The 11,814-nt window shown below is 33.8% G+C and overlaps 2 protein-coding genes across 2 annotated transcripts in view; both read left to right on the plus strand.

Moving 5' to 3' along the window:
• On the plus strand, nucleotides 1,434–3,271 carry LOC104766133 (ubiquinol oxidase 1a, mitochondrial-like). Its single transcript, XM_010489958.2, has 4 exons — nucleotides 1,434–1,941; nucleotides 2,037–2,165; nucleotides 2,441–2,929; nucleotides 3,018–3,271. The coding sequence occupies exons 1-4, from the start codon at nucleotides 1,537–1,539 to the stop codon at nucleotides 3,075–3,077; spliced, it is 1,083 nt and encodes a 360-aa protein (XP_010488260.1). The 5' UTR covers nucleotides 1,434–1,536; the 3' UTR covers nucleotides 3,078–3,271.
• Nucleotides 11,479–11,814, plus strand: part of LOC104767747 (protein TIME FOR COFFEE-like) — an 8,620-nt gene continuing 8,284 nt past the window's right edge. Inside the window, exons 1-2 of the mRNA XM_019240887.1 lie at nucleotides 11,479–11,545; nucleotides 11,631–11,763. Coding sequence (XP_019096432.1) covers nucleotides 11,479–11,545; nucleotides 11,631–11,763 — 200 coding nt within the window. The remainder of the gene's footprint in view (nucleotides 11,546–11,630; nucleotides 11,764–11,814) is intronic.

Here is an 11,814-nt window from a genome sequence, read left to right on the forward strand (position 1 = left end):
TTCCGATGTTGTTTGCACATGGTGCGGGATGGAGGCGGAAGATATCAATCATGCCATCTTTTTGTGTCCGCCGGCCCGACAGGTTTGGGCTTTAGCCCATGTACTAGTGGGACCGCACCTTTTTCCGACGGGGTCTGTGTATGCTAATCTAGATCATTTTCTAGACCCTAAAGGTCTGGGTTCACATATCTCTGCCTTTCCTTGGCTGATGTGGTATATTTGGAAAGCTCGGAATGCACGTGTTTTTGAGAACTAAGCTGAATGCCCATATGTGGTTGTCCGGGTGGCGGAAGGCGAGGCTTTAACCTGGCAGGAGGCTCAGGTGGGTAACGAGGGGGAGGAGATCCTCTCCACACCTCTATGTCCACCGTCTGGGCCTCGCGCGGGCATATCGCTTCCCCGGGTTTTTACGGGACATAGATGTTATGTGGACAGCTCTTGGAAGGCGACTGATGTTTTTGCAGGTGCAGGATGGTGCTGTGTCTCGTCACAAGGCTCCGGTGTTTGGAGCGACAAATTTCCGGCGAAGTTTATCCCCGTTACATGCTGAGGTGGAAGCCTTCGTCTGGGCGATGCGCTGTATGATTGGACATGACTTCCGAGATGTGGTTTTTCTTACCGACTGCTCAGACTTGGTGAAGATGGTGTCTTCTCCTACTGATTGACCAGCGTTTGCAACATACCTCGACGACATTCAGATGGAAAGGGAGGAGTTTTCTTCCTTTTCTTTGCTTTATGTTTCTCGATAAGCTAATGTACGAACGAATTCTTTAGCATGCAAGGCGCATGTGTCTCTCTGTATCATGTTTTATTTGTAGACAACATTTCCCTAAATTGGCTGGTTTGAGCTGATTTTTTTACTCACAAAAAAAATCCAACATATGCATATATATATATATATATATTTAACTAAATAATGACGTAAATGTAATAATTATTTCATTAACATAGAACTCAAATAAAATATATATAATCTGTCAATGATTGTCACAGTAAAAAAAAAATGGATGAATGATGAAGAATCGCACATGAAAAAAAAAAACACCATAAAAAAAATGTGTGTAGATCTCCGTAGCGGATCACGCATTTTCACAAAACAGATCCAGCTCATTTTTTTTTTCTTAAAAATATAAGAAACGCACTCCTCCACGTATGCAAATAGAACTTTATTTCGAACTTGGTCTCCAAGAAAAAAGTAGGCCTTGGTCTCCAAGAAAAATCTTCACCGCCTAAATTTACGTAAACACCCTCAGTCAAAGCAAAGTCATAAAGGAAGTCTCTCTCATGTACTCAAGGGTAACGCAGTCATTTAATATACACCACACAAAAAAACTGTTATACCTAGTTTCACGTGTCATAATCTCGTTACATATACGTCAATAAAACTAATCACCGACCGTCGTTTTCTTAGTATATAAAATCCCAGCTCGACACCTTAGTGAGAAGAGCATAAGACGACAAAAGTAAACCCAAAAAAAAAAATATTCCTCATACAATTTTCCTAAATTCTTGGATTTGATTTCTCCGATCTGTACAATGATGATGAGTCGCGGTGGAGCCAAGGCGGCGAAATCGCTTTTAGCGGCGGCTGGACCTCGTTTGTTCTTCTCGACGACTACTGCTACGATCCGTGCGGTTTCGTCTCACGAGGCGGCGTTATCAGCTAGCCGTCTTCTGAAGCCTGAGGTTGCTTCTGCTTGGATCTGGAGTAGAGCTCCGACGGTTAATGGAGGTATGAGATTCGCAAGCACGATTACTCTTGGAGAGAAAACGAAGGAGGAAGAGGCGAATCAGAAGAAAACAGAGAACGAATCTGCCGGTGGAAACGCCGGCGCCGGAGGTAACAACAAGGGAGAGAAAGGTATCATGAGTTATTGGGGTGTTGAACCTAATAAGATCACTAAAGAAGATGGTTCTGAATGGAAGTGGAACTGCTTCAGGGTACGTTAATGATAGATTTCGAGATATTATAGTGTTGTTGTTCTTGATTCAATTTTTTGAGTATGTTTTGTTGAAATTTGTTTGGATCGTTGCAGCCATGGGAGACTTATAAAGCTGATACGACGATAGATCTGAAGAAGCATCATGTTCCGACGACGTTTCTTGATAGAATCGCTTATTGGACTGTTAAATCTCTTCGTTGGCCTACCGATCTCTTCTTCCAGGTACACACTTCGTCTTCTTCTTCCCCAAATCTTGAAATTTTCCGAAACGGAAACATATGATTCATTCTTTCTTTTTTTTGGCAACTAGTCAATATTTAATTTTATTTGTTTTTGGGAATCATTTTTTTTGTATATTATATAGTTTACATTTGTTAGTGATTTGGATTCTTGCCAATTAAGACGATTCGTTGAGATTAGTAAATGACTAAACAGTTCTTATTATATATTAGTGGAAATGTTTGGGGACTTTCTGATTTGTGGTATTGTCAATGCAGAGGCGATATGGATGTAGAGCTATGATGCTTGAAACTGTGGCAGCAGTCCCTGGAATGGTTGGAGGAATGTTGCTACACTGCAAATCTCTCCGTCGTTTTGAGCAAAGTGGAGGATGGATCAAAGCTTTACTCGAGGAAGCGGAGAATGAGAGGATGCATCTCATGACTTTCATGGAAGTTGCGAAACCCAAATGGTACGAGAGAGCTCTCGTGATCACTGTGCAAGGAGTTTTCTTTAACGCCTATTTCCTTGGTTACCTGATCTCTCCCAAGTTTGCTCACCGTATGGTTGGGTACCTTGAAGAGGAAGCGATCCATTCTTACACTGAGTTCCTCAAGGAACTTGACAAAGGTAACATTGAAAACGTTCCTGCTCCGGCTATTGCTATTGATTACTGGAGGCTCCCTGCTGATGCTACGCTCCGTGATGTTGTGATGGTTGTTCGTGCCGACGAGGCGCATCACCGTGATGTGAACCATTTTGCATCTGTAAGTGCTTTTTCTCTTCTTCTCTATTCATCCATCTTAATTGAACGAACTCTTTAACTTTTTTGACTGATGAAACATTTCTTTGCAGGATATTCACTACCAAGGTCGTGAACTAAAGGAAGCTCCAGCTCCAATTGGGTATCATTGATTTGATTTAAAGAAGAGCCTTTTCTCAAGTTTAGTTCTAAAGAAATTGAGTTCTTTCATTTGTATATATCAACTCTCCCTACTAGAGCCAAACATGGAATCGGCTTACCTGTGATGACTATGAATGTTATATTTGCTACGAATGCTCTGTTTTTTTTTTTTTAATGAAAGCAATATTTACTTTCCTTCTTTTTCCTCTTTATGGGCTTATGGGCTTTTATTTTGATATTTGCCATATTTTTATCTCTTTTGTGACGTTTGTAGAAGCTGCTACTAACTCTACCCCACAAACATGTAAGGAACCACTAATATCATAAATTCATAACTATAAAGTTTCGTATAGACATCTCATCATTTTATTATTGAGGTAAATTAATATTTCTTTCTCTATGTATTAAACATATTATTGACAAAATTACAACTTTTTCTTTTCCTCAATACACACATTAACAGGAAAAGAAAAAGAAAAAAGAATTGAGGACCCGGTGGATGTGGATCCTTTGTTTATGGCATGGGGGGTCTTTATTTTCTTTCCGGGCCCCTAAAACTTTCAAAAGAAAATACAAAACAAACCAAAAAAAAAACATTAACAGAACAATTAAGAGAAAACAATCAATTGTATAATAGAGAAAGTTTAAATCAAATAATAAAATAATTTTGGGTGATTATGTGTACATAACCACTTTCTTTCAAAACGTATGAGAGACTCTCTCCTTATGCCACCACCAAAATATTAAAATTGTATTAGTTGTGTCCCCATTATAAAAATAAGTATCTATCATGGCTATTCTTTTCAATCTATCATGGCAAGTTTAGGTCAAAGTAATAGCAAATCGCAATTACCAAAAACCTTAATTAGTATTTTAAAAAATCAGCAAAATGGTTTAGCCTTAGCAAAGGGCTTTTCTAGGCTACCACATACCCTCTTCTCTCATCAATTATTAAAATCCGGAAAAAAAATAATAAAATTATTATATATCCAACACTAAATGTTGGAATAAAAATATTTTGACTTTTCTTCATATAAAAAATATCGAATAGATATAATAAAATAAATATCAAAATACGTCCTAATCAGTTGCCTAGCCTCTATCAACTAAAGTAATGTTTTTTTATACTTTCAACGATTAATCTAGTCTCATAGCATAAAAATAATATTATTTGGAGGCAATGTGTACTTTCGTCTCTTTGCATTTTCTAGATTTGAATGATAACAATGATTATAATAATGAAGAAACAGTCATGGTGCCATGTTCGCTGTATAAAATAATTTTATATTATATGGTTTTAAATATTATAAAATAATTAGAGCTCGCAATTTTCGATATGCTCTTATTAGTGCGTTAATGAAGGGATTATTTTTTTACACGTAATAAACGTATCTTTGCATACGACAAATAAAGGAAAAAAAAAAGATATGATGTTATACAAAGATACTTAATGTTAATTAATTAAAAAAAAACCATCGTATTGTTTAAGGCCAAATAAAAATAATGGCTTTTATGTATAATTTGTCTGATTGAGTAAGAAAAAAACGTTTTGCCTCTTGACGGCTAGGGTTAAGCGAACGATCAAAACTATTGCCACGTAGGAAAAAGCAATAACTCGTAAAAGTCACCACGTGTTACCTACACAGTCAAACGTATTTATTTCTTATGAAGTTAATTTTTTAATTCGTCGACAAGTTTTATTAGGCGGGGGTGGGGGGACTCTACTACACTCCGACGTGGCATTTTCACTGTCGTAAAGAAGCTAGATAACGTAAGTCCACCAATAGAAGATTACCACGTAAACAACTAACGCGGCTGTCACGTTTAATATAAGTGAACGACCGCGACTTTAGAGCGGTTTTTATTTTTATTTATTTATTTTAAAAGCTACGAAAAGAGAGTAGAGAGTAGCTTCGACAAAAACAAGATCCAAGGCGACGAATTAAAAGAGAGAGAGAGCGATCATCCACGTGTCATGTTGGTAATAAAACACGTGGAATCACGTGGCTATCTTAGGATTCTTATTTGCACGCGCTTTTATATCAGCGCGCGTAACGTTAAAATTAAATTTATGCGAATCTATCTAACTGGTTAAAGAAGAGTTACTCCACTGTTATTAATTACTCGCATACGAAAAAATTATCATGAATACCATTGACCAAATTCAATTTTACAAAATCTATATATTTTCTGCTCGGGTGGGCCTTATTCATGTCACGGTCACCATTTAAAAAAAAAATTATAATATAAAAATAAATTTATAGTAAGACACCTACCTATATACTAAAACATTTGAAAAATCAGGTTTAGGAGTAAAAGTAGAAATACTACCGTATTTTCTAGTTTCCTTTTCCTATTTCATTCTCTCCCCCACACGAATGATTTTGCTGTACTCGTAAGAAATGACGTTTTCGAAACCATGCTCAGGATATATGATAATAATGGTGTGTTAACATGATAAAATTTCGTTATCATATAATTTAATTTGGTATTTTGATTTACTGAACAAAGGTAAAATTATAAAACACTTTAATATCTTAGATCCACAAACCTAACTAAGTGTATATATATATAATCAGAGTTAATTTTATTCTCTTTTCAAATGTATAACTTAAAGTATGTTATATTTATTTTGGAAAAAAAGTATGATATATTTTCTACTTCAATCTTTTCACTTAATTTTTTTTAAAAAAATTGGAAGTCCAATCGGAGGAAGACTTTTTTAAAGAAAATTAAAAATATATCAGAAACTAAACTGGACAAGAAAACCTAATATCTAGAAATATCTATTCAAAATTACCTTTTACAGTTAATACTACTTTCGAAAAATAGCGAAACAAGCCAAACTTTTTTATTTGTCAACATGCCAACACTTTTTTATTATTTAGAATATAGTACTCTTTTTTTTTCTCATAGACAAAAATAATTTATACTGTGAGATTTCCACTGGATAAAATATATAGGTGAAAAATAGTACGTTGGCAGTGAAAAAGGTTAAAAAATAAAAATATATATAGATAGAGAGAGGAGGAGCAATTCCACATTGGCAGCTAACACTGTGGACCTCACACTTCTGGGAAGTTCCGTGACCGTGACTTGAGTGAATACAAAAGAGGTCCCCACATTCTCATCTGAGCCGTTGATTGTTTCCTCTAATCAACGGTTCAGATCAACCGGTCGGGTGCCAACTCAACGCCTTTTTTACGGGATGACGCTTTCTGCCAAGTCAGATTTTACAAGAAAACTAATCCAACGGCTGTGTGAAATTTTTGGCTATTGGCAACAACTGATATCAGCCGTTGATTTTGTAGTTAATGAGTTTTTTTAGATTGAGGTGGTGGGGCCACTTCTCTAACTTTATAGTAGGTGTTATTGTTTAGCTTCTTCTCTCTCCCTAATTAAAAAAAAAAATCTAGAGACTTATTATATGATTTTATTACTATTTTAGAAATATCCAAATATGACCAGATTTTAAATCGTTATTACAGAATATTGTTATAGTTATGTCAACTTGACTAATCTATTCTAGGAATTATCAAGATTTGCTTTTTTTTATGTCTCTTATCTCTATATACTTATTTAAACATCCTTTAAACAAATAACCATACTTTAAATAAGATATTACATAAAATGCTACTCTATATTAATAACAACTATAATAATAAAATCTTATTATTAAATAGTTATAACCAGAAAATCGTTACCTTAATTAATAGCAATTAAAAATAACTTATTATATTAAATCATATTTAGTTACAAATTACAAACAGTTAATATTAAAATAACATCAGCCCATACGACAAAAGCATTTTATATTTTGTTGACATAATCATAATGTTATTGAACACCGCAAGTGATATATAACATAAGAATTTCAGATAAGAACTAACATGATTTAACACGACAAAAGTATTTTATATGTTGTTAACTAATTTGCATCTTTTAAGTAATAATTAAATTCATACCAATTCCTAATGCTAATGAACACTACAAGTGATATATAGCATAGGAATTACATGAGTATATGATTAAACATGAGATTGCATTATGAGATCTGTTTGCATTACCATTACGATACGTCTTTTGCAAAAAAATTCTTGGCGTCACCATCATTCCGCTAAAAACTGATTCGCAACCCTAACAATATCCTTAGTATCTCATCAAAATCACAAAATAAGATTTCAATATCAAAACTACAATCCGGCTCTCCACTAATCTATGAACCTGAACCGAGAATATCTTGAATACACAACTATCATATCTACCAAATCGTAAAACCGTTTAAGAACATGCTGTCAAATATGGGAGCATACATTGAGCATAAAATTAGAAAATATTCCATGTAAGATCTTTTATCTCGAATGATCTTTTCTTGATGATAAGCTTAAACACTTATCCCTTTAAGTTAAAGGTAACCTAAATACTACTTCATTCTCTATATAAATAGACTATTAGCAATATTCTACAAACCATCACCACAAACATGCAACCAGCTATCCTATTATTTTAAGCAAAAGAGTTTCTCAAAGTGAATGGTCTTATGGCTATGAAATTACCTTGCTGATGTCAAACCTTACAAAAGCATGTGGCGAGTTCAAGTTAAGGTCCTCCACATATGCTTCCAAGTACACTACCCAATCTGGAGAAACAATGGAGATGGTGTTAGCTGACCATAAAGTAAGTTTTTTATAAATACACAAATTATAATAGTTTATTCTCTCATTTAATCACCATCAAACACACAATTTTTAACGACTATGTTTGTTTTTGTTTTACTATCATAACCAGGGCGCCAAGATTCATGCTTCCATCAAGAAAGGACTTGTGAACAAGATTGAGAGGTAGATAACAAAAGGTGAGTGGAGGGTCATTGAAAATTTTGGACTACTCAGGTGAGAGGCCAGTTCAGGGTTACTAACCATTCGTTTAAGATGGGCTTTGCGAACAACACTCATGTAACCCCATGTGTCTCTCCATCTCTGATGATATGTACCTCACATTGCCCGACTTTCAAAACATCATGGTGGCCGTAGTATTATAAGATTAATTTACAAATGATTTACTTGATGGGGTTTATGATGCTGATGTAAGTACCATTTTGCTAGCTGTGGTGTTAGAAGATTAATCATAGAGATACTAATATGTCGTAAGTGTTGCCAATAATGCAGCTCCAAGCACATATGTGGTGAAGTTATCTAAACTTGATGATTCAGAAGGACAAGGCAACCTATCTCAAATCAGGTAGTTATTGCTTTAATATTATTTATAGACATATATATGAGAAATTTTATATTTTTTTGGATAAAGTGCAAAGTGAATTTAATTTGTTTAATGTTCAAATTCAGGATTACATGCTTACCAATAGCAGTGAAGCATCTGCTTCTTTTGCTACTCCATCATCAAAGAGCTTTAGAGAAAGCAATGAAGTATACTCAACCAACAAGAAGATTTTCAGGAAGTCAATCACGTTGGGAAAAAAAAGACGACACGCTGATGAGTGTGACGACAATCAAATTGGAAAAACTTGAGGAGAAGAAGGGAGTGAAGATTGTGAAAGCAGAAAGTGGAAAATAAAATGAGGATCTCCCTTATGAGGAGGACAATGGAGATAGCAAAGATTCAGAATATGTAAGATATTGAATCTAAATGACCTAAATCAAGTGGTAGAATAAGGCTTTAGTTATGTTTGACTTTCAGTAGTTCCTTTTTTTCTTTTCAATAAACCTTTTTCTATGTAATCAAACTCTACAACCTAGGACTTTCAAGCTTTCAAAAATAATTCAAGGTTTGTATTTTAAGAGATTTCTGGGTTTATGTTTACTTCTTTTTAAGTTGATTTTCGGGAATTTAATATTTTTTTGTGTTTAATTTTAACTTTGTTTAAGAACAAGAACCTAATTATAATGCTAAAAAAACATAAGCAGGAAAACCAGAAACAAAAAATATAGATAAAAAGTTACTTTCTTAAAAAGATTGACCCGCAATATTGAAGCCCCTTGAACAAAAACTCTTGAAGTCTTGATCTTATTGGCTGCAATATGATTTCTTATGTTTTTCAAGGTCTCCTTACTAGCCACCATATCATAGAAGATAGAATCATATGTTTAAAGCTCCTTTTGTAGAGTTGTGAAGTACCAACACACCAAAACCCAAACCGCATATGTCATCATTACAAGAAACTAGAAAACCCCAAAAACAAATATGCATTTGTGGAGCTAATTTAATGTATACATTACAATTATACAATAATAAACTACAGTATACTCAATCTCTAGCAATTTATTAGAATCAGACATCAGTTGATACAAGTTAATACAGTTCCTATCAAATTTAACGATTTGAAAGATTTCCAATTGAAAATAAAAAACGAAAATTACAGATTGAAAGCTAAATTCGTATTGAACATCTTTAAACTAATTCTTTCAAACATTACATCAGTAAGAATATTGTCGACTAATTATGTCCAAATAATAAACTAACTTGATCTAATTAATGATCCTAAACACACCTCGATTTAGAATCCATCTTGCAATCTCTCATGACCCAACATCGATGGGTTGATTCTCTGGCACATTTAAGGTTGGACTTTTCGAAAAAGAAATCGATGATTATAAATATGAAGCTGAGATTTCGTCGAATTGCAGAGAGAAGAAGAAGAAAAAATTATTATATTTGTTTTACTGGAAAAGAAACAAACAAAAAAAAAATCTTCATCGACAAAAACATGAAGGGATGGATCTTGGACTGGACCCTTAACAATGGGCTAAACATACTAAAAAATTATACTTATTGGCAACTTTTATTAAATCTATTTTGCATTTTGTGAAAAATTAGGTGATGGTTGGTGAAATTAATATAAAATAACCCTTATAAATAACTACATTACATGCTAAATCTAATTTATATAGCATCAATCATATTTACTAATCTTTATATTAAAAAACAATTATTATTATAGGATTCAAAACACCATACAATAATACTATATTATATAAAATATCAAATAATTATAATAATAGTTATAATCATAATGACCAACAAAAATAATAAAATTGGTTATTTCCCCTTGCTACCGGCGCGGATCATCATCTAGGTGTGAATTTAGAATTTTAAACTTTCACTTGATGTTTTTAATCTTTTCTTTTGAAAGTGTAAAAAAAAGATAAACTTTTGTAAACCTGGCATCTTCGAAAAGGTAAATTTAATTGCTTGCACGTAAAAAAGAAATATGGAAAAGAAAGAAAAACATTAAACTATTTATGAGCCATTTGTTTAGTAGTTTAAAGGAAATGATTTTTTTTTTAAAGTAAATAAAGACGGAAGAGAGGTAGAGAAGTGGGAACCTGAATATGATTAAATTTTTACCGGTTGGATCAGTCACAAAGATTCCATTCTGATCGTCTGATTTCCTTTACCATTGTCTCTTTCTACCGGTAATCACCGGTGATACATCTTTTCAAGACATTTTTTTTTTGGAAATTTAAAAAACAATATTATCATATTTGTGCGTGTTTATGTCAGTATATATTTTTTTTTTCACACGAGTCATAGCGATTAGTGGACAACAGTACACTACCCCTGAGGAGCCTTTTTTAAACAATTATTTAATTGCAATAATATACTATTATAATTTAAAATATTTTTATTTTTATGTTTCCGACTACCAATATATTTTATTGTTTCTTTAGTCGTTTTTTAATATGTTATTTTTCTAGAGTGAGTAAAGTCAATAAAATATTGGTAACGATAATACAGACGGAAGCGTGTAATGTCAAACTCTTGACACGTGGTAGCTCATGTTTAAAAAGTCCAAAATAATTTTTTCACATGAAATCCGACTAGGAAAATAATATTATTATTATAAATTAAAACCGAAAAAATTAGTAATCTGTTAACAAATAAAATATTACAACAAATAAGATATCATTTTTGTGTGGGGTTTCACCTTGGATGCTGACTAATTAAATAAATAAAAAGATTACTTTTTTGGAAAATGATAATAATAAAATAATAATCGGTGGTAAATATAATAAATGAGGAAATATTTAATTATTAAATATGTGAGATCTCTGATTATTAACGGAGGGCTAAGATTTTGTCAGCTGGTTTTAAAGCGGATCGTGACCGTTAGATGAATTCACACCGACGGTGAAGATTGGGAAAATGTTTTACGGCAGGGAGATATGAGCCGTGGATTTATTCGCTACTGCCCTTTTATGAGGAGCACAAATAAAGGAGATAATGGGAAGCAAGTAGAGAGATAGAGGAAAGAGAGAGAGAGAGAAAGAGAGATAAAAAAGAGAGAGAAAGGGGTTACGATTTAGGGAGAAAGAAGAAGGAAGAAGGAAGAAGAGGGAGAGTTATAGAGAAACAAAGAAGATGGATAGAAATAGAGAAGCTAGAAGAGTACCCATGGCTGCTGCCGGAAATGGTATTTCACGGCGGCGACATAGAGCCGGAAGTTTCAGAGATTCTCCAGGTTTTTTTTTTCATTCATTTTCACGTTATTTCTTCAGATCTGGGAGAAACCGTTTGATTCTGATGTTTTTTTCTGTTTTTTTCAGAGGAGGAAGGTCCGGTGGAGTTACCGGAGGCGGCGAGGTTGAGAGATCGAGGAGGGAGTAATAAGAAGGATCGAGATCGGGAACGTGATAGAGACAGAGAGAGGGAAAGAGAAAGAGATAGGGAGAGAGATCGGTTAAACAGCCGGAGTAAAAGGAGAAGAGGAGAACGTTTAATGATGGTTCA

This window comes from Camelina sativa, chromosome 19 (assembly GCF_000633955.1).
Source record: "Camelina sativa cultivar DH55 chromosome 19, Cs, whole genome shotgun sequence".
Lineage (NCBI taxonomy): Eukaryota > Viridiplantae > Streptophyta > Magnoliopsida > Brassicales > Brassicaceae > Camelina > Camelina sativa.

Excerpts from the sequence above, each read along its gene's own strand:
- LOC104766133 (XM_010489958.2), top strand. The coding sequence starts at position 1,537 with ATGATGATGAGTCGCGGTGGAGCCAAGGCGGCGAAATCGCTTTTAGCG. Across the intron at positions 1,942-2,036 it reads GGAAGTGGAACTGCTTCAGG|CCATGGGAGACTTATAAAGC; the intron begins GTACGTTAATGA and ends GGATCGTTGCAG. Across the intron at positions 2,930-3,017 it reads ATGTGAACCATTTTGCATCT|GATATTCACTACCAAGGTCG; the intron begins GTAAGTGCTTTT and ends ATTTCTTTGCAG.